We start from the raw sequence: 23,084 nt of genomic DNA, 5'->3' as shown, positions 1-23,084 counted from the left end.
CCAATCTGTAATCGGGCCAAACTTTCAGCATCAACCGGCTGCCCCCCTGGAGCCGCCAGGCCCGGGACACTTATCCCTGCTCTCCCCCCATGTCGGCAGCCCTGAATGTTACTTCCTAAAGCCAAATCCTGTACAACATGTTTCTACCCTAGGTTTTTGAGAAGGACGACATTATGAAAATACAAATTAGATAGATAGACATAATATTCATACCATGTAATGTTAATATACATTATCAACTTTATTTAGGAAATTCAGCAACAAAGAGCTGCTCAGAAGTTGCTTTATACTTTCAATCAAGTAAAGCCCCACAGTATTCCCTACACTCTGAGGTAAGAAAATAAGTTTTACGACACGTTATATAAGATGTTATGAGTTGTGCGTTTAAAGGTCTGATTTAATGCTCATTTGATCTTTTTGTTCACATTTATCCATGATTTACTGTTAGCCCTTCTCCCTTCACCTACAAATCAGATAATCTTCCTACATTACTGAAACTTGAGCACTTTACTATAACAGTAATCATATTTCACAGATACCCTTTGTAATTAAGCCACGTGTATATCTCTTAGTGACTGTCCATCTAAATAAAGGATAACAAGTCAGTTGTTGATTTGCACTCACCTGTGGATCTTATCTGTATTCCATTGGTGCTGGTATGAACAGAGAGCTGGGATACCCGGGCAGCCCATGATGTGGCAGCTATTCAAAAACGTTTTCTCCTCTGCATACACAATTATTAAAGCAAACTGAATTAAAGTTTTAAAGAATTTATTTTAGGCCAACAGTGAGATGGCACGTTTCTTTGAAACTTTAATTTAGTTTGTGTTAATAATTTTGTGTGCGAAGGAGAAAACATATTTTCTAAAAAAAAAAAAAAAAGGGATTAGTAAATGTAACACTGAACATGTACACAGGGATTAGCACTGAACATGTACACAGGGATTAGCACTGAACATGTACACAGGGATTAGCACTGAACATGTACAAAGGATTTAGCACTGAACATGTACACAGGGATTAGCACTGAACATGTACACAGGGATTAGCACTGAACATGTACAAAGGGATTAGCACTGAACATGTACACAGGGATTAGCACTGAACATGTACACAGGGATTAGCACTGAACATGTACACAGGGATTAGCACTGAACATGTACACAGGGATTAGCACTGAACATGTACACAGGGATTAGCACTGAACATGTACACAGGGATTAGCACTGAACATGTACACATGGATTAGCACTGAACATGCACACAAGGATTAGTACTGAGCATGTACATAGGGATTAGTACTGAGCATGTACAAAGGATTTAGCACTGAACATGTACACAGGGTTTAGCACTGAACATGTACACAGGTTTTAGCAGTGAACATGTACACAGGGCTGTATGGTTACAAACGCTGTTGATTTGGTGACAGAGGCCAGAGAAACAAGCTTAAGGGAGTTGAAAGTATCCAGGAGATGTACAGTAACTGAAAATTAAGATATCCAGGTGCTTATTTATTACACATGACACAATATGGAGCTGGAAGGCTCTTTAGAGTCCATTGTCTTAAATACCAATAGGTTGTAAATTATCTTGCAGCACCAGTAGGTGTCTTATGGGACTGTTTAGTAAATATGTACCTGGCAAAGAACTTCTTAGTAATCTATTCTTAAAAGTTGAGTCCTATTTAGTTGACAAAGAAAATAGCAATGTAATTTTCTTCAAAAGATTCCATCACCCTCAAAGAGACAATTGTACTTATTTGAGTAATGTTTAGTTTGTGAAACTCGAATGCAATGTAATGTGCTTGTAGACAATTTTTGAGTGCAGGCTGTTGTTCCACTTTAAATTAAGGTTGGTTCATGTACCAACAGCAAATTACTTTTTCATATTGATGGAACAGTTTAATTACAATCTATGGTACTGTATTTTGCTTGTAGGTTTCTAGAAGTCTTCTTAATATACTGCCATTCTGCTAACCAGTGGCTGACCATAGAGAAGTATATGACTGGAGAATTCCGCAAGTACAACAATAACAATGGAGATGAAATCACTCCAACTAGTTTACTTGAAGAGACACTGCTGTCCTTTTCTCACTGGAGCTATGAATACTCAAGGGGAGAGCTACTTGTTCTTGACCTTCAAGGTATGGCCTAGTCAGTGGATTCTGACTATCCATTCAGTCCAGAGGTGGAGATTCAAACTAAACACAACACATGGGTAGTGTCACAAGGCAAACGGAGTCGAAAATAAATCTATGACTCTAAACATCAGGCTCACAACACGATAGTTTATCTATCTATACATTCAGGGATCAAGCCCTTTACATGCTGTGACTGCTCTGCCCCCCACTCTGAGTCAAACAACAGGATATACATTTAAGATGAGTGGGATATGAACAGTATAACCAGTGAAAGGATACATGCATCAGGGACAATAGTAAAACCCACTATATACCCTCCTGGTATTAAAGGAAATTTGGCTGAGCTATAACATAGTCAGGACCAATATCTCCATCCATCCGTGTATATCAGCTGGCATTAGTTATTTACCAACTACATGAAACTAGAGAGAGCAAGCATACTCCCAGGACCAACACTCTAGCTGTCCACTTGCATTTTCTTAACCAACATATACACCACAATGGGGTGCGAATAACTGACAAACTTCATAACTATATGTATAGACATATACCCCTACTTGGCTATATGTCTATTTTTAAATTACAGTTATTATGTTAATAAAATTGATTTTATTTATGCTATCTGTTTCACTACCTCTGACCGCATTATAAAATAATATTAAGGTCTGCAGTGCGCCATAATTAAGGATCTTATATATCCGTCTGTGGGTATATCTCTCCACCTTTCATTCATCACCCTCCCGGGCAGCACGCATACATCATTAGGGGTTTGGAGCAAGGTCCTCTATACAGTACAATTTACATTAGAAACAAAACTGTGGTATTTAATGTATGTTGAAACTTGAGTTATGCAAAGCTGAAATATAAAAGAGAAGTTAATACCTCTTATAGCATTACAATGATCATTTTTTAGACCCTTTATGTAATTTCTTAGATGTTCAATTATATATGTTTAAAAACAGTGTTGCCTTTCTGATGCATTAGAAATATAAAGTGGTTTTCCCACAAATATACAGCAGATGTCTCTGTCTCTCTTTAAAGTATTCAGTACTATTTTAGCTCTATTTTGGTTTACACTTTTAAACCAAAAGTGGCTTATTGCAATATGTCATTGTTTCTGCACCTAATCTGCATTACATCTATTGGCAATTGGGTCTTGGGTACAATATGTGGGATGTCTGTGGCATGAAACCCAGTGACTAATGTTCTTTATGGTTAGGGTGACCAGATTTACAAAAGTAAAAAGCGTGACACATAAAAAAATAAATATTTATATAACAAATGACATAACCAACTGTGCCCCTCACCTTTGTCTTTCCTCCCCTCTCTGTCACCTATCCTTCTATCACACACACTCTTTCTCCCCATTCTCTCTCTCTCTCTCTCCCTCATTCCATCCATTCTCTCTCTCCCCCTTCCCTCTATTCTCTCCTCACTTCCCTTTCATTCTCTCTCCCCCTTCCATTTATCTCTTCCCCCATCCTTTTAGTCTCTCCCTCCATTCTCTCCCCCACCCGTCCATTCACTCTCTCTTCCCCACCCCTCCATTCTCTCTCTCCCACATCTCTCCATTCTCTCTCTCCCCCTTCCCTCCATTCTATATCCCCTTTCCCTCCATTCTATATTCCCCTCTCCCCCTCATCCTTACATTCTCTCCCCCTATCCTCCACTCTCTCCCTCTCCCAAATCACTATATTCTCTCTCTCCCCATCCATCCATCCATCCTCTCTCTCCCCATCCCTCAATTCTTTCTCCCCCTCCTCCATTCTCTCTCTCCCCGATCTCTCCATTCTCACTGCCCCATCCCTCCATTCTCACTGCCCCATCCCTCCATTTCTCTCTCCCATCCCTCCATTTCTATCTCCCCATCCCTCCATTCTCTCCCCATCCCTCTATTCTCTCTCCCAATACCTCCGTTTTCTCTCTCGACCATCCCTCATTCTTTCTCTCCCCATCCCTCCATCCTCTCTCCCCTCCATTCCTCCATTCTCTCTCCCCCTCCATTCCTCCATTCTCTCTCCCCTCCATCTCTCCATTCTCTCTCTCCCCCATCCCTCCATTCTCTTTCTCCCCCTATCCCTCCATTATCTCTCCCCACTCCCTCCATTCTCTCTCCCCATCCCTCCATTCCCTCCCTCCCTCCCCTCCATACCTCCATTCTCTTTCTCTCCTCTCCATTCCTCCATTCTCTCTCTCCCCTCCATCTCTCCATTATCTCTCTCCCCCATCCCTCCATTCTCTCTCTCCCCCTGTATCTCTCCATTCTCCACCCCTTCCTCTTTCTTCCCCCTATCCTCTCGCTTCCCCATCCCTCCATTTCTCTTTCTCCCTTCCCTCCATTCTTTCTCTCCCTCTTCCCTCCATTCTCTCTCTCTCCCATACCTCCACTCTCTCTTTCCCCATCCTTCCATTCTCTCTCCCCCCATACCTCCATTCTCTATCTCTCCCATTCCCCCTTTCCTTCATTCTCTCTCTCTCTCCATTCTCTCTTTCCCCATGCCTCCATTTTCTCCCCATCTCTCCATTCTCTCTCTTCCCTTGCATCCTTCAATTCTCTCTCTCCTCACCATTGATCCATTCTCTCTTCCCCCATCTTCTCTCTTTCCCATCCTCTATCTTTCCCCCCATCCTATCTCTTCCCCCATCCCCTTTTCCCTTCACAATCCTCTCTCCCCACCATCCTCTTACTTCCACCTCATCCTTTCTCTTCCCCCCATTCTCTCTCTTCCCTCATTCTCTCTCTTCCCCACATCCTCTCTCTTCCACATCTTCTCTTACCCGTCCTCTCTCCCCAGATCCTGTCTCTTCCTTCCTGTCCTCTCGCTTTTCCCCCATCCCCTCTCTTACCCCACCCTCTCTTACCCCACCCTCTCTTACCCCATCCTCTCTTCCCCCCATCCTCCCTTCCCCCCATCCTCTCTTCCCCCCATCCTCTCACCTCCCCCATCCTCTTCCCCCTCCATCCTCTATCTTCCCCCTCCATCCTCTCTCTTCCCTCCCCATCCTCTCTCTTACATCCCCATTCTCTCTCTACCCCCATCCTCTCTCTACCCCTCAATCGTCTCTCTTCCCCCATCCTCTCTCTACTCCTCCATCCTCTCTCTTCCACCACCAAACTCTCTCTTCCACCACCACACTCTCTCTTCCACACCATCCTCTCTTCCACCCTAATCCTCACTCTTCTCTCTCATCGTTTCTCTTCCCTCCCATCCTCTCTCTTCCCTCCCATCCTCTCTCTCCCCCATCCATTATCTTCACATCCATCCTCTTTCTTCCCCATCCTCTCTCTCCCCGTCCTCTCTCTCCTCCTGTCCTCTCTCTACCCCCCCAATCCTCCCTCTCTCGCACCAATCCTCCCTCCCCAATCCTCCCTCTCTTCCCCCATCCTCTCTCCCTCCATCCTCTCACTCCCTCCCCATCCTCTCACCCATCTTCTTTCTCTCCCAAATTCTCCCCCATCCTCTCTCTCTCCCCACCATCCTCTCTCATCTATCTTCTTTCTCCCCCCAAATTCTCCCCATCCTCTTTTTCCCCTCCCATCCTCTCTCTCCACCCCCTATTCTCTTTCTTCCCCCCATTCTCTCCCTTCCCTCATCCCTCCATTCTCTCTCTCCCCCATCCCTCCATTCTCTCTCCCCATCCCTCCCTTCTCTCTCCCCTATCCCTCCATTCTCTCCCCTATCCCTCCATTCTCTCCCCATCCCTCCCTTCTCCCTCCCCATCCCTCCATTCTCTCCCCATCCCTCCATTTTCTCCCTCCCCCATCCCTCCCTTCTCTCTCCCATCCCTCTATTCTCTCTGCCCCCCCATCCCTGCATTCTCTCCCCCCCATCCATTCATTCTCTCTCTTCCCATTCCTCCATTCATTCTCTCTGTTCCCATTCCTCCTTTTTCTCTCTCCCCTTCCTTTTATCGCTCTCTCCCCCTCCCTATTCTGTGTGCCTCTCTCCCTCTCCCCATTAATGTCTGTCTCCCCCTCCCCATTCTATGTGTCTGCTCTCTCCAGTGTGTCTGTCTCTCTCCCCATTCTGTGTGTCTCTGTCTCCCCATTCTGTGAGTCTCTGTCTTCACATTCTGTGTGTCTCTGTCTCCCCATTCTGTGAGTCTCTGTCTTCCCATTCTGTGAGTCTCTGTCTTCCCATTCTGTGAGTCTCAGTCCCCCCATTGTGTGTTTCTATGGATGGTCCCTACCTGTCACTGTGGAGCAGGTGGGGGGGGGGGGAGATCCATCTCTGGCCCTAGTAGCAGACACCAGAGGTTCTCACTGATTTCTCGATCTTACCACTGGGGTTCCTCTGAAGCTAACCCTGCCACCACACTCCTCAGTAGCCGGCCCTTCCCCCACACTCCTCTGCTGCTGCAGCCAGACCCAGCCTCTGCTCTCCTCCCTGCTGGCTTCCTCCGCTCTCCGACTTTGAAAACTGGACAAATAGCAAAAACTGGGACATTTTAAAGAATGTCGGGGCACCGGGACAGACCTAAAAATAACAGGAATATCCTGTCCCGGCTAAACCGAGACATCATGTCAACCTATTTATGGTGTACATCCTGAGGGTTCAAAAGATTATGTGGCTAAATAAAGAACACTTATGTGTCTGTGGCTTATATGCATTGTGCTGTGAATCCAGCTCCAGTTTTTAGTATCTAGAAGGCAGCTTTAGTGTACAGTATGTTGAATGACATACAGTAGGCAAGAGGCCTATGCCTCTTACAGTGCCGCATAGGTGTCACTTCTAGGCCAATTTGCTATTCCACACTTTCATCAATGTGTTTATTAAGATTTTTAGCTAATTTAAGCCTGTTTTGATCATTCCATTTATACATTTCATTGAGCAGAGTAATTCTTAACTACATCAGTGCTAGTTAATCCTACAGAACAATGTGTTGTGGAGGTAAAGTGGTTAAAGTTCAAATGAACTTGATTCATTTTTCGTTTTTTTTTTTACAGGTGTTGGAGAAAATCTTACAGATCCATCTGTTATTAAACCGGAAGACAAGCAGTAAGTTTAATCTCGTTTTGCAAGCTGCCACTCTGAAAATGCCAAAGCCGATGTAAAATTCAGTAGAGATTGTCTGTCCATCTGTCTTCAGCATGAGGGCATCTCTGCAGATTTGTACATTTCAAATGAGAGTCTGGTTGTCTTAATCCAGAGTTAAATGAGTCCAATATATTTAAAGTGTTTTCCCAGTTTGTGTAACTTGGAACGATTGTGAATCTAATCAACCATAATTTATAGGTTTCTATTTACTTTTGTTGACATTAGTGTGTTGCAAATAAGTGTATATATATATATAAATATATATATACATATATATATATATATATATATATATATATATATATATACCACATACATATACGTATATGCACATACATACATACAGACGCAAGATCACAATTGGTTTTGCATTTTATATTAGCCTTTGAAGATATGCAGTAAAGATTAATGTGACATTAATGTAGGTGTGCCATATATATGTCCGGAAAGACCCCCTTCCTCCTGCAGCTGCCCCCGATGATCCAGCTCACTCCACTTCGGACTATGACAGCACCCATGAAACGAATAATATATGTCACACCTACATTAATGTCACATTAATCCTTACTGCATATCTTCAAAGGCTAATATAAAATGCAAAACCAATTGTGATCTTGCGTCTGTATGTATGTATGTGCATATATATATATACGTATATATATATAGGCCCCCAGACACCCGTTGGTACCCTCCGGGGTGCACTGTGGGGCCTACGGACACCCGTCTGGACCACCGGTGACCCCCGTCGGCCTGGAGTATTAATCCTGTGTGTAAAATAATAAATCATGGTTTTATGGGGGGGACACAGAGTGTGGGTGTGTATTAGTGGGTGGGTAGTACAGTACATTTTGTAATGTAATCTGCTACAGTACTGTGCCTTAACCCCTTCATTGCCTTCGCAGGCATTGCATGGCGTGCAGTTAGAGTGACTGATTCAGCCTATATCTTACTGCGCGTCTATTACAGAGAGGCCGACCTGGTAGGACTGACACAGCAGGGACCCCTGCTGTGTTACTCCGATGGGCCATTAGTCTGCTGCTTCACACATCTTGAGGAGCTCGGGCATATCTTGAAATTCCATTTCGAGATTTGTTCGAATAACGGCCGCTGCATCTGTAGGTGCTTTACAGTACATTGGGTTTTGCTGTGTAAAGCCGACGCCAGACATATCCAGGCAAATAACAAGAATGAAACATTCTTGTGGACAGTGTATATTGTGTGTGTGTCTGTGCGCGTGTGATCTAAATATAGGTATGTAAACTAACCTTGCAAGTGCCCCAGATGTACTGTACACTTTTTATGACATGTAAGGCAGTTATACAAACTTCACTTAATCTTACTATGGAATTTACTGTCTTTTCTAATTTGACTTACTATTTCTTTTAGTACAAGAGGCATGGTGTTTGGGCCAGCCAATTTAGGAGAAGATGCGCTTACAAACTTTGTTTCAAAGCACCGTTGCAACTCCTGCTGTAGAAAGTTCAAACTTCCTGGTATGTATTACATGCCTTTTTTATCCTATTTTGTTTGTCAATGTCCATTCTGTGTGAATCTGGAACTAGTCAATAAAGAAATATATATATATATATATATATATATATATATATATATTTAAAAGTGCTGCCTTATTTCCAGTCGAATGCTGACTTTCTGGTTGCAAGATTATAAAAATATTCTGAGAGGAGTTTAGGAAGGGATTTACTTAAGAGCTGCTCAGAGAAGAGATTAAACAGCATTGACACTTTTACATTAAATGAGGCACATGATGAGACTGTCTTTCATTGCTGCTGAGTCTATTAAGTACACATGCTGCTTCGTGCCTACTTATTTTGCCCTTGGCCTGTCAATCACCTCAATGAAAAGATATATAACGTAATAACCAGCTATTCAACACAAAATTATATGAAAGTTACCCCTACGGTGTCAAAAGGGCACATAAATACTGTATCCGTTTCCCATTTTAAGCCTTAGTTTCTATCGGGAGTTTTGTTAGGACCATGTGGAACCTGCAGTATATTCAGTTTATATTTGGCGAGCCAGACTCGTGCAGTTCTTTGTTTCTTTATACCTTGTTAACTAGCTTGTTAAGTTGTTAACTTCACGGAAAACTTTGCACTCATACACTAGTTGTAGTTGCAGGTCATGTCTGAAATATGTGTAAAATAAATAATTTTTTTGTTAGTCTAATCTATTGTGTTTATTTACTAAAAGAGCAGATGTATAAGACTAAATTAATTAAATATTGCTTATTTCTGATACGTAGGGGGCGATTCACTAAGCAGTGATAGAATCAGTGATATCGCGTCCGATTTAGATCTTTGTAATTGTGCTATAAGAAATGAAGCCAAACGTGGGATTCACAAAGAAGTAAAGGGCATTTTTTTTAAGTCTGATCACAAAAATGCACTGTCGTGCGACCTGGTATTTTTTCTCCGGCTATCGTGCTGTCAATTCTACAGCACGATAGCTGATAGAAAAAAAAAAGTAGCCTGTAAGAGCTGCATGGAGACGCTGCGTCTCCATGCACGGCTTCGTACAGCAGAAATATTGATTTTAATAATAGTGTACATGTGCAGGGGGTCTCCTGAGCTGAACCGCATTGGTTTCAGCCTTGGGGACCCCTACTTCCCGAAATACAGGTCACCGTTATGGGGTGCCAGTATCCCCTGTGCTTTTAATCTCCCTCGTCATGTGACCCCCTGGGAAGTAGTATCGCAGCAATGTTTGTTTTTAGCGCAGTGTTTCAAATTCATTCTTGATGAACCAATCAGGTTCAGCTCAGGTGACCCCTGCACATATACACTAGTATCAAAACACATATCAATTAAAAATAATGAATTACCTTAGCGGCTACCCACTATGGTAATGAAGCTGCTTTAATGTAATTTTTATTAATAGTGTGCGGGAGCAGGGGGCCTCCTGAGATTAACCACATTGATTTCTGCCTCGGGACCCCCTGCTTCCCGATATACAGGCCCAGATATGAGGTGCCGGTATATCTTTCATTATTTATATCAACCAGTAACATGACGCAGATGATTTAAACAATGGCAGCAATACTGGCATCGAATGCCCCATACTGGGGCCTATAACTCGGGAAGAAGGGGGTCCGTGAACCTGAATTCAAAGCGGTTCAGCTCAGGAGACCACCTGCTCCCGCACACAATTAAAAAAAATACATAAAAGCAGCTTCATTACTTTAATGGCTACCTGCAAAGGCAATGAAAGGGTTAAAGTAGAATAGCAGCTTTATTGGGGGCAATTGCCCCCAATAATCTTTGCAATATGTACTACCCACCCACCCCCTTTGCCCACAACAACCTCTATACCCCCTAACATACATTAAAGCCATAAATTATTTTTAAACACAGGAATGTTACTAAAGGCCGGATGGGGCCCTCGGGTGGTCCCTGTGGGTGTCTGTGGGTCCTCGGGTGGTTCCAGCGGGTGTCCAGGGGTCCCCGCTGGCCTGCGGTACCAATCCTGTGCCCCACCCCAAAAACATTAACCAGTTCTTTGAAATAAATACACCCCCCCCCTCCCCATAACAGATACAGTACAGTAATGGTCAAAATTACTTTTATCCAGATATAGATAATAGTGCATTTGCCCATTTAAAATAAAACATTAACAAGCAGAAATAAAGTAAATAAAACGTGCACTCACCCTTGCAAGCCTGCCACAATGAAGGTCCTCCTCATCCTCATCACCGTCCATGTCCTCCGTTGCCATAAACAATGCGATACAAAATACAATCTAATGGCCCCTAATCACTTAATCACATTAGCGGTTAATAACCGCTATAGTAATTAATGGGTTAACCCACCATCCCCCACTACGAACCCAGGAGGCCTAACCACCCTTTAGATGTTTAGTAGATAATATATGGACATGATTCCCACTGTGCCAATCAATTGGTTTATTGGCATTTCTAATGTGTTTAGTTTATATGTAATGTGTTTTATTTTGGGCCTGTTTTTTGGTTGCTTCACCATTTGTTGCTATATTATCATATTTTATGAGCATGATGTACCCACTGTACCAATGAATGGGTGGAGGGTGGGGGTAGTTTCCTGGAGAGGGTGGTTAGGCTTCCTGGGTGGATAGTCGGGGGGGGGTGTGTAACCCCTTAATTACTATAGTGGTTACTAACCGCTAAGGTGATTAAGGGGTTAGGGGACATTAGATTGTATTTTTTATTGTACTGTATTGTTTGTGGCAACGGAAGACATGGACGCCCTTCATGGTGGCAGCTTGGCAGGGGTGAGTGCAAGTTTTATATACTTTCTTTCTGCTTGTTAATGTTTAAGTTTTAATGGACAAATGCACTATTATTCATATCTGGATAATAATAATTTTGCGCATTACTGTACTGTATGTGTATGTGTTAGGGGGCAGGGGGGGAGGGGGGTGTATTTATTTAAAAGTATTGGCTGTTGTGTTTTTTTGGGCACAGGATTGGTACCGCAGGCCAGTGTGGACCCCCGGAGACCCGTGGGGACCACCTGAGGGCTCCCAGACACCCGCGGGGACCACCTGGAGGCCCCCGGACACCCGCAGTGACCACCTGGAGACCCCCAGATACCCCTGGACACCACCCGAGGACCCCCGGACACCCTTGTGAACCACCCGGGGACACCCTCTGGTTTCTTGTATTAATGCTGTGTAAAAAAACATAAACAATGCTTTTATTCATGGCTCAATCTTTTTTGTGCCAGCCTTTAGCTGGTGAAAAGAAATGCTGAGCTTTTACAGTATGATTCACTTATTACTGCTTTGTGAATCGCATTGACTGGCAAAAAATGGCGAGTTAGCTTTTTTTACCATATCGTATGACTTTTTTATCACTGTCTGTGCTTTGGTGAAAAAACGCCTTTTAAGCACGATTCTGCAGTGTTATCACTGCTTTGTGAATCGCGCTGCACGCAATATTATTCATTCAGTAATGGCCGGAATTTTTGGCAGCTTGCAAAGGGTTTATTTGTAGCCAATCAGCTTTTCCTTTTGTCAGAACAGCTCTGAGACAGGGCAGGAAGCAGCATCCTTGTTGAGACGAGTACTCCAAGATGGATTAACTATGAGAGAGAAAGAGAGAGAGAGAGAGAGAGAGAGAGAGACAATACATACAAGTGTCATGAAAAGCGTCTTCAACTGTAATGGAGGGGTGGCTCAGCACCCCCAAACACTAGACCGCACATATAGCGCCAAGGTATGATTTCAAAACAGGATAGCTTGCCTAAGTGCTGTTTTTAGTCTACCTTTAGATTGCTTGTATACTGTGCCATGTGTATCTATGTGTGACCACATTCAGCAGAGGCACTGCTGGCTTGCTGAGCACATTCGTTACACTGTCCTGTGTGTCTTAATGCCGGCTACTTTGCCCCTGTAACGGGCCACGAAGGAGTGACCGCTCTCAGCGGAGGTATTGCTGGTTTGCCGAGCACACTCTGAGTGTTTCGTCTGGAGCTCCTATCTGTCTTGAAATCATACCTTGGCGCTATATGTGCAGAGGGTACGCACAACTCTGCCTGTAACTACAGACTATACATCATCTTGTCAGTGGTGTGTTTACTGCATTTGAGAGTTTACATCTGCTATCTACTTGGGACTGTGATACCATCTGATGCGGGGAAACTTCCTTGTTGAGACGAGTACTCCAAGATGGATTAACTACATCACCTGTGGAAAAAGCCACCACCCCCCTGAGGAGCTGAGATGGAGTCCTGTTACCAGAGGGATCTGTTCCTGCTTGCAGCTTTGGGTTCTGTTGACGGGTAACCTGTGTGTTTTAACACACTCAATGCTCTTGTTTCTACTTTTTCATGTACGCGGAATACTTACCCAATTTTATTGTTAATTACATTTGATATACTTCACCATTTGCGTTTTTGCGCTGTTTTTTGTTTCTGTTTGTGTGTGTGTAGCTGCTAAGTTTGTGTGTGTGTAGCTGCAGAGTTTGTGTGTGTGTGTGTGTGTGTGTGTGTAGTTGAAGAATTTGTGTGTGTGTAGCTGCAGAGTTTGTGTGTGTGTGTGTAACAGCAGCTTGTGTGTGTAGAGCTGCAGTGTGTGGTGCTGTTGTGTTGTATGTATGTGTGTGTATCAGCAGTAGTGTATGGATGTAGCTACAGACTTTGTGTGTAGCAGCAGTTTATGTGTTTTGTGTGTATGTGTGTGTAGCTGTTTATGTGTAGAGCTGCAGTGTGTTGTGTGTGTGTGTACACACAGAGGGGGCGGCAGTGGGTGGATATAGATTGCTGCAGTGTAAGTGTATATAGGAGGTGCTTTAATGTATTTACCATTTTATTTTAATAAAAAAATCTATATAAATATACAAAACTGTCTTTTATTTATATATATAAAAAAAAGCCTACATTTAGTCTATATTGTAATAATCCTTTCAGAACAGGGCATTATTGGCCAGTAATGCCCTGTTCTTCGGGGATTATTACTTAATTAACACATACTAAATGAGATCACTTTTTATTATAATTTCTTAAAAGCCATTGCATGGAACTTAATATTTCTATTTGCTCTCTTAATGGCAAAATAGGTGTGTTACATTTGGCTGTAACTGCTAAACATGTAACTCATGTAACTGACTCATTTGATTTAGTATGTATGCAGCCATCAAAGAATTAGTGAGGTATACTCTGAGTAGATATAGTTACATGACCGCTATGTGTATGAAGGCTAAATTGAATAATTGAGTTATTAAGAACTATAAATAACAATATACTGTTTATTAGAAAGGCTAAGTATACATACTGACTTCCATGCTCTATTTATTTTGAAATTATTTTTTGTTGCGTTTATGGGTAAATGGGGTACAGAAGAGACAGAGGTGGCGGACCAGGGTGCAAAGAAATACAGTCTGTCCCAGGTGGATACACAGATTCCTATTACCACATATGGCAAGAAAGGCATGTACAATGCTTTGTAATGACTTGATTTGGGAAGGGGAGGAAGGAGGAGAGAAAGAGAGAAAAAAAAGGGGGGTGGGGGGTGGAGTGATGAGTGACCAGGAGTCTTCATGTCAGTGATCCTTTGAGTACCTGTATATGTTAAAGGCCTTAATTCGAAGTGGAAGAGTAGGCGGTAGTACTATAAACGTATGGTGGGTGCAAACGGCTTCTAAGGCCTCAGTGAGGTAAATTATTTGGAGGAGAGTGGAGTATCAATATTAGGGCCATTGAGAGATCCATATCTTAATAATATGTATTGTGGTATTGGATGCATGCTTAAGGTGACCATACTGTACATATCGGTTTGACGGGGACATTACCGGTGTTAGAGCACTGGTCCCAGTGTCCCGAAAGGCTGAGTAAAACATCTAATTTGTACTTGTTTTGAAACTGCTGCTCCGAACATCCGGGAGTGGCTATTTCAACGCTGGTACATAGGAGACATTTTAGTTAATGTGTGTGTTTTTTTCTTGGTGGGGTGAGGTGTGTGATTTTTGGTAGTGGGAAGTGTGTGTGTGATTCTTGGTAGGGGGAAGTGTGTATGTGTGTGATTCTTGGTGATGGTTGGTGTGTGTGATTCTTGATGGGGGAAGTGTGTGTGTGTGTGTTTCTTGGTGGGGGGAGGTGTGTGTGATTCTGGGGGGGATTCTTGCTGGATGTTTTTGTCTGTGTGTTTGTGATTCTTGGGGAAGGGGTGGGAAATTGGGGCTGGGTGGGGTGAAGGTTTGAGTGTGCGGTGCAGGCATTGAGTGGGAAAGAGGGGGTGTAAGAGGGATGGGGAAGAGGTGGAGGAGTGAGAGTGCGGTAAGAGAGGGAAAGTGATTAATACATTTACAGTATGATTAATAAATACGTTTGTATTTTGGCCCAGTTTGTCACTTTAAAAATATGGTCACCTTATTCATGCAAATAAAATTGAAGACACTTTTTTTCTATTCAGTCTCTAAAAGTGCTTGGTAAGAATGCTGAGCTTTTGGCAATTGCTTTTAAAGTAAATACTACCCACAAAATACGTTTGTGATCATATTTAAAAATGCAATTCCACTTACAAAAAAAACAGATTGCATAAATTGCCTTTATTTTCCGTTTTTCCTTCTGGTCACATATATCCTATATTTTGAAACAACCATTACAATGCTTGATAATACATTACTCCACTGAGGATTTCCCCTTTATTACAGTGCTTCAATGTACCAAGACCCTGGACTAAAGTCACGTTTGTAAAAAAGCACAAAATAAAAAGATTCTTTAGTACAGTAGTGACATTCTGCAGGAAACTTTGTGCCAGTCATAGTTGAATATAGTAGGTTGCAGACTCTAGTGGTTGTGCACCTTGCTAAGTGATTTGTGACCTTTAGTGAATCCAGTTATAATTAATATATAACTATATCAGGAAATATCCCTAGAAAGAAATTCTCATTGCCATCTGTACAGTATAAACATGGTTGAAATTAGATTATATGTTGAATAAAAATACAGTACAGGAGTACTTTAGTACGAAAAATAGAAACCCGAGCTAAAATACGCTCACATGTTTTAGAGCAGTCATGTGACAGAAAACGGCTTTAAATGATCTAGAAAATACTATTAATGGTATTACATTACTATAAATAATAATAATATACAATTATTACTGTAAATAATAAAAATAAGTTTGTATTGTTGTATTTTTACATGGGTGTGGCAATGTGGGTTATTCATTGAACTGTGATTGTGTCGATCGGGGCACCATTGCACAAAAACTACCATTAACAAATGCTGGTTAGAGAGTAACCCCCTCTACAACAGGGGTGCTCAACTCCAGTTCTCGAGACCCCCAACAGGTTTTCAGGATATCCCTGCTTCAGCACTGGTGGCTCAGTCAAAGACTGTAGCACCTGTGCTGAAATAGGGATATCATAAAACCCTGACCTGCTGGGGTTCTTGAGGACTGGATTTGAGCATCTCTGGTCTACAATAGTCTTTTATTGTTTATTTAGTCAGACAAAAAGGGCAGTAATTGGTCCAAAATTATCAACACAAAACTGATTTTTTGAGACCACATTGTTTTTTTTTGTGTTGCTTGGAGTTGTATGCATTACACCAAAGAGGATTTGTAAAAAAAATAAATACTCCATACAGTAATAATACTTATGCAACTTCCGTAACTCAACCTTATATTTAGAACCTTTAAAATTGATTTTTTTAATAATAAGTGTTACATTGTAATGTCTTTTGAAAGGTTAAATTAAAAGGTATGACAAAACATGTAACTATTTAGTCTTGAAGAGTAAAATATCTGCCATTACCTATTTCTTCTTATGGAGCCCCTTGTAAACTCCCACGAGACCAATGGATTTAATAGGAGATAGGTTAAAAAGCACTTCTATGTACACCCCATTGTTTTTTGGTCTAATCTGTCAGTTTTTGCCTTTGCTCTGAAATATTTCATCCTTACTGTATCTTACCTACAGATTTGAAAAGAAATGACTACTCACCTGGGAGGATCAATCTAGGGTTTGAAATTGGAGAAACAGAAACAGATGAAGAATGTTTAGAATACAATACAAGATTGTAATGCAACAAGTCTAAGAAACTTTACAATAACTTCTGTACTCAGCACTGCAGTGGTCCAGATTCCCTGCATGGGAAAATGAATGAATGGGAAAAACCGATATATTCTACACAACATTGCACAAAAGTAACATTTTGTGAATGACTACCTGAACTTACAGTACTCCAGATTTTCTGCAGATTTCGCCCTGCATTACCAGACTGAAAATAATGTATTGTGGTTACTCTGATTAATCCAGTAGTCCTCTTCATCGGTGCAGAAATCTTCATGTTCTGCCTATCTCTGTAGATATAAGGAGGTGTACTCTAATAAGCCTGTTTGTAGCTTAAATTAGAACATTCTACAACCACACAATGATGGTTTTTCCATTAGCCATTTTTTTGTTTCAGAACCATAAACATTTTTAAAGCTTCAGATGTTTAATCAACATATTTGGTGAACTAACTCACTTCAAGACAGCCACACTTGTTTGGACTTGGACCTTATTCATAGGGACGCCGTCCTAATAGCTGAGATAGTCTTGTGTGCCATAAGACCAACAGAGCTTCTCTTGTCTTGGATTCTTCTTCTTTGAGCTCTTCTTCCCCAGTCATTGGGCTTTCAAAGGATGAAACTGATATTTTTGGTTGACCAAAATATGAATACCTTGCTTCATGTTAGAGACAAAACGACACATTCTTTTTGTAGTGGTGCACGAGGCCAGCCTGACTCATATTTCATCAGGGTGTTTTAACAGCATTTTAAGTAAGGGCTGCATTTTAAGTAAGGGCTTGAACAATTGGGCCCTGATCCACATAAGGGTGCTAAGATTTAGCATGCCTTTACTCCCATTCATATGAGTGGGATTCAAGTTGTGCTAAAATGTAGTAACCTGTGGATTTGGGCCTTGGTGGGTTCAGCATGTTTCTTAAACGTCTAGTGAAGGTATCAAGGGTACGAGCTGTTTAGTTAATATGAGCCAGTATGGAAGACACGTGTGTATGGAAAATCTGAAACCAGAAAGGTATTTTAAAGGCTCTTAAATGTCCAAAGTACTTAAGTAAACTGCCCATCATTAAAAAAGCCCAAAGATGCACATAAGAAACAGTTCAAATATGTATTAAATACTATAGCAAAGCATTTTGTGGGATTTTTACATTTCCTTCTGTTTCACGTAAGCATCTATCAGGGTTGTGCCCTGATTAAGGATGCTCACAACATGCTTCAGACTAGTTCCAAAAAATGGATTGGTAATAGGTCATATGAAAAGTAATATAAGTGGAAAACAAATAAAGTCGTTTACAGCGTACAATCTTTCAAACCTCACAGGTTTTTATTCTGAAGAAGTAAAGCTTGTAATTTTGTAAGTTATTTGCCCAATACAAGGTACATACTTTATTTTTAAATCTTCATCCTGTTATTTTTCAGTTGAAATAAGGGACCAATAAGGCAATTGATGTCTTTTTAATGGTAAAATAGGTCAAAGATAATTTTGCAGAAGCCTATTCTAAAAATCTATTCTAGTGTTTTCTGTAAGCATTTATATATATATATATATATATATATATATATATATATATATATATATATATGTATATATATGTATGTGTATCTATATATATATATATATATATATATATATATATATATGTATGTATGTATGTATGTATATATATATATATATATATATATATATATATATATATATATACATCTGTTAAAGGAATTACATTTATTTTTATTTTTATAAGGCTGAACAGTAACTGTATATTGTTGTGTCTAATGAAGTAAGTGCTTTAATACTGTAAAAAAAATGATAGTGTTCTGTTAGCCTAATTGTTTTGTTGAAATGCTATGTACTGTACTATCAAATACATAAATTGACTTTGTATGTTTATATTCTGTTTTAAATAAAATTGCAGTGATTATACACATACTTGCGAATCTAAATCATTATGTTCATATTTGTTGAATTATGTCACATATAATAAATTCTAAAATATTGATTCCAAATGTGGAATCACCCCATTAAAGGTGTTCAGTGTCAATTTTTTGTTTGTTAAAGTACTTGCTTAGTGACACAGCATAGTTACATGTGATAACAGTGCATATCCACTATAATGTTTTTGTTTTGCAGTATTGCTTCCTATATAAATTGTTATGGGAGCCGAGAACTTATCACCGGGACCAAGGCACCAGACAGGACAAAAAATGTATTCCAGCAAATCAGAGCTATGCTCACTAAAACAGGGAATACAAGGGAATCCTAGCTGACTAGGTGCTGAGTTGCACATTTAAGGCTTAGGCTACGACCATATTGCGCGTGACTTCGAGTGCGGCATGAGCAAAAACATTAAGGGCCTCATTCAGAGAGGGTTGATAAAAAAATTTTGCCAGGACTTTTAAAATGACGCTTTTTTTGCCGTTCCTATCACGATATTCAGAAAGCCTCGATGAACAATCATCTTACATTTTTGAAGCTCGGCGATAATGTTGATGCAATGTGATCGCCTCTGTTATTTGTGGCAAATGGATCATGTGTCGATGTTTTGATCAAGTGGATTTTAACTTTGTGTTCCTATCTGCGATATTCTCACGAGACATTCAAAATCCCATATGCCTATTTAAATGGTGTCTTTCTTTTAATCAGTGTCTGTGCTGTTGGGCGGAAGTGAGAGACACACAGGCTAGTTGAATTGAGAGAGCTAGAGTTGTTTTGAAGTTTGAAAGGATTGTCTTTTGTTGTTCAATTTGCTGTACTATTGTGTGTTATTGTGAGTGTGAAAGTGTTTGTTTGGTGCGTAATTGATTTGATTTATCTGTTATTTGTGAGTGATGTGGAACGAGTTGGTATGGACGACAGTAGTGGAAGTGACCGTGTGACTGAGCGTAGGAGTGAGCGTGTGAGTGACAGTGAGCGTGGTCGTGAGGGTGGTCGTGAGCGTGAAGGTGGTCGTGAGCGTCAGGGTGGTCGTGAGCGTGAGAGTGGTCGTGAGCGTAAGGGTGGTCGTGAGCATGAGGGTGGTCATGAGGGTGACCGTGGTCATGAGGGTGGTCATGAGGGTGGTCGTGAGGGTGGTCGTGAGGGTGACCGTGGGCATGGTCGTGAGGGTGACCGTGGTCGTGAGGGTGTTTGTGAGCGTGAGGGTGGTCGTGAGGGTGAGCGTGAGTGGCCTTGTGAGTGGCGGGGTATCTGTCGGGGGTGGGGTATCAGTCATCAGCAGAGCAGCTCAGTATTTAAAGAGAAGCGTATACGCAAGAAGCGGATTAAAAAAACTGCAATATGAAGTTTAATGATGAAGAAAATAAAGTCCTCGTGAGTGAGATTATGCAGCGGTATGATCGTCTGTTTTGAAAATTAGTTGGTAAGATCCTTATGCAAATTTTTAATACAAATAATGATTGTCATGTATTTGTTAACATTTGTGCTTAGACATTGATATCACATAAGGATATACATGTGATTGTTTATGTATATACATGCTATTATTTAGCGTTGTGGCGTCGCCCCTCGTCATGTACACTTATTTAGGCCTCGTTCAGGGTGCCACAGGCAGGAGTCGGAGGGTGTGCGTTCGCGTGTGCGAGCGTCAGTCTGCTGGGCGATGTGTGCACATCATCCCCAGCAGACATTTTCAAGAGTTGAGGAGGCGGGGCTACAGACCTCAGCTTAGGGATCGGTGTTGCTGTCTTGAAATCCTGCACCCTGAACGAGGCGGTTTATGACACATCTTTATGCGCATCAAAACCACGCTTGCAGACCGCACCTATAGGGCTTTGCACGTGGTGCCTGCTCGCAAGGCGGACGTGCAGGCACTTGCAGTGTGGCCTCAGCAACCATGTTGACACATGTAATCATTTATCATATAGATATAGCTACGTATACCTAAATTTACCTTCTCTTGATATGTTAATAAAATATCTCTTTTACCACTTTTATGTTTGCTTGTCAAGGCAAGACATCCGGCAGGGTCAAAAAGGAATTGTGGAAAGAGGTGGAAATATATGTTTCGGCGTGTGGCAATCAACTCCGAACCTATATGAATTGTCGTAAACGTTTAAAAGATATCAAACGTAATGTTAAAAAAAAATTACATGCGATACGTGTAAGTGCAACTACTACTGGAGGACCTCCTGGGCCATATTTAAGATTGACGGAGATGGAGGAGCAGGTTGCTCACATCCTGAACCCATTATTGGTTGAGGGTTTGCCTGGGGATCGTGATATTGGTGTCTACGACTCTACATTTCCCCCAGGTCAGTAAATGTACCTGACTAATATTTAACATGTACCCAACTATTCCACAATTACTCATTTACCTTTCGACCAGGTAAATAAATGTAGATTACTAATAGTTGACATGTAGCCCTCAATTGCCCAATTACACTCATTCTTGTCACATTGTTTGTGTACAAATATTTATTAATTAATGACATTTTCACATGTGCCAATTTTTATGAATTTAATACATAAACTTCATGTGAATCGCAAAACAATTACACACACCTTTATAAGTATTAATAAACATACTATGTATGACCAAATTCTTATCCCATCAATGTAATCCAATTGATAGGTATCAGATGTAGCTGCTATTAATTGGATTGAAGTCACATATATACACAATTAGGATGTGATTACGTGAATATTCTTATTTAACGTGTAGCTAACTTGCACATACATTTTCATTGTTATATCAAATGTACACTGGCGACACACTTTATTCGAGCTTGGCTAGTCCCACGAATTCGGGTATACCCGGGTGTATTGAGGTTTGTGACTGTTTTCTGCCCGAGTGCATTGCGTTATTTTCCAGGCAGGGATTGAAGCATTTTATTCCCGCTGGCTGCAATACTGCACAGTATATATATATATATATACTGCATTACAATTCATGAATTTATGCCATCTGGTAGACACGCGAAGCATTGCAGCCTATTAAATCCTAATCATTATCATTTAACAGATCAGCCGCCCGTCAGCCAGGCATGAACCCAGGCTGGGAAGGCAAACGCAACGGGGCTTGTCAGAGGTGAGGAGCGGTGCATTCCAGGTATCTGCCAGGTACATACTGGGTATTTGCTCGAATAAATTGTGTCGGTGCAGTACATAGTGGCGCCAGTATCTGCGGTCTCACCACCTGCATCAGCGGTTTCTTCATCTGCATCCTCGGTCTCATCACCTGCATCTGCGGTCTCATCACCATTACCAATTGAAGGTGAGCCATGAAAACTCTCAATATTGTGTAACCTTGTGTGTGAACGCTCTGGCACGTGACGCACACTGTGTGTACGGGTTCCTGGTGTGTGGTTGTCGATGTATGTGTAATTATTAATATTGAAGGGATTTTAATAACACATGATAAGAAAATATATTTTCAAGAATAACATGTGCAACTTCCAAATGTATATACACACTGTTTATAGCTTGTGATACTGAATGTGTATTAGTGCAATAACATACTTTTACTTGTCTTTATCACGATTGTCCCGCTACACGTTCACTGCTGTGCGTGCGCACACATACTATAGGACAGCTGGCTAACCACAGCCACTAATTTGTGCGTGCGCACGTTGCGGCAACCACACACATAAAACAACAACACAGGCAGCGCTAACCACAATATAGTGACAAAGTGTATATCACCCTACATACAAATGGCAAAGCATGTATAAGGGGCTGCCTAGGATACAAAAACTGACCCCCTGGTCAGAACAATAGTATGGGAAGGGAAAGTATCCAATGGCGCCTATATATAATACACTTAAAGGATATATGAAAACCAAGCCTGTTGGCTGATGGACGTAACTCCTCACGTTGTGCTTAAAGAAAAGAGAAAGCACAACACATAGCGTAATACTGTAACTATATACACACAACACTTAACAATACATATAACAGCTGAGAAGTTGATAGGTGAAATATGTAATTTAAAACATTTAATATCAATTATAAATAATATATAATACACATGGACATATAATAAACAGTTAATCTAATAAAAATGATGATAAGGTACTCTGCACCACCGATGGAGATAGTAGCAATGCCTACTCACCAGATGGAGTAGGTAAGTAAGCAGTGGATAAATTTGAGAGTATCCCCTCTCGTTTCTTAAGACTGCTCCCTGCTGGCTGACGTCTCTGGAACCATGCGGTTGTAAATCTTCATGCGGGTGCTTCCGCAGCTCGCTTGGACAGCCGCCCAGATGGTGTAGAACGGCAACAGCTGATTATGTACGCTGTCGGCATCAGCAGATCAGTGGGTTTACAGCGGACGTAGATTCAGCGGCAGCAGCTACTTCAGCACGCCGTCGGTATCGGCGGGCTGACTGGTCAGCCGTAAACGTAGATGGTACAAAGCGTGGGGATACTATCACAAAGTGCAGAGTACTAAAAAACGCCACCCT

General features: G+C 41.4%; 1 protein-coding gene across 6 annotated transcripts in view; it reads left to right on the top strand.

The window, feature by feature from the left end:
* Positions 1–18,206, top strand: part of TRPM6 (transient receptor potential cation channel subfamily M member 6) — a 227,257-nt gene extending 209,051 nt beyond the window's left edge. For all 6 annotated transcript variants that reach the window (XM_075598299.1, XM_075598313.1, XM_075598307.1 and 3 more), the window contains 5 exons: positions 250–332; positions 1,938–2,143; positions 7,089–7,140; positions 8,566–8,672; positions 16,595–18,206. In XM_075598299.1, the coding sequence (XP_075454414.1) occupies positions 250–332; positions 1,938–2,143; positions 7,089–7,140; positions 8,566–8,672; positions 16,595–16,698 (552 nt within the window). In that variant the 3' untranslated portion in view covers positions 16,699–18,206. The remainder of the gene's footprint in view (positions 1–249; positions 333–1,937; positions 2,144–7,088; positions 7,141–8,565; positions 8,673–16,594) is intronic.
* Positions 18,207–23,084: the final 4,878 nt, after the last annotated feature.

Source organism: Ascaphus truei, chromosome 1 (genome assembly GCF_040206685.1).
Source record: "Ascaphus truei isolate aAscTru1 chromosome 1, aAscTru1.hap1, whole genome shotgun sequence".
Classification (NCBI taxonomy): Eukaryota; Metazoa; Chordata; class Amphibia; order Anura; family Ascaphidae; genus Ascaphus; species Ascaphus truei.
The sequence above is the reverse complement of the archived record's forward strand: the minus strand, read 5'-3'. Positions and strand labels throughout refer to the sequence as shown.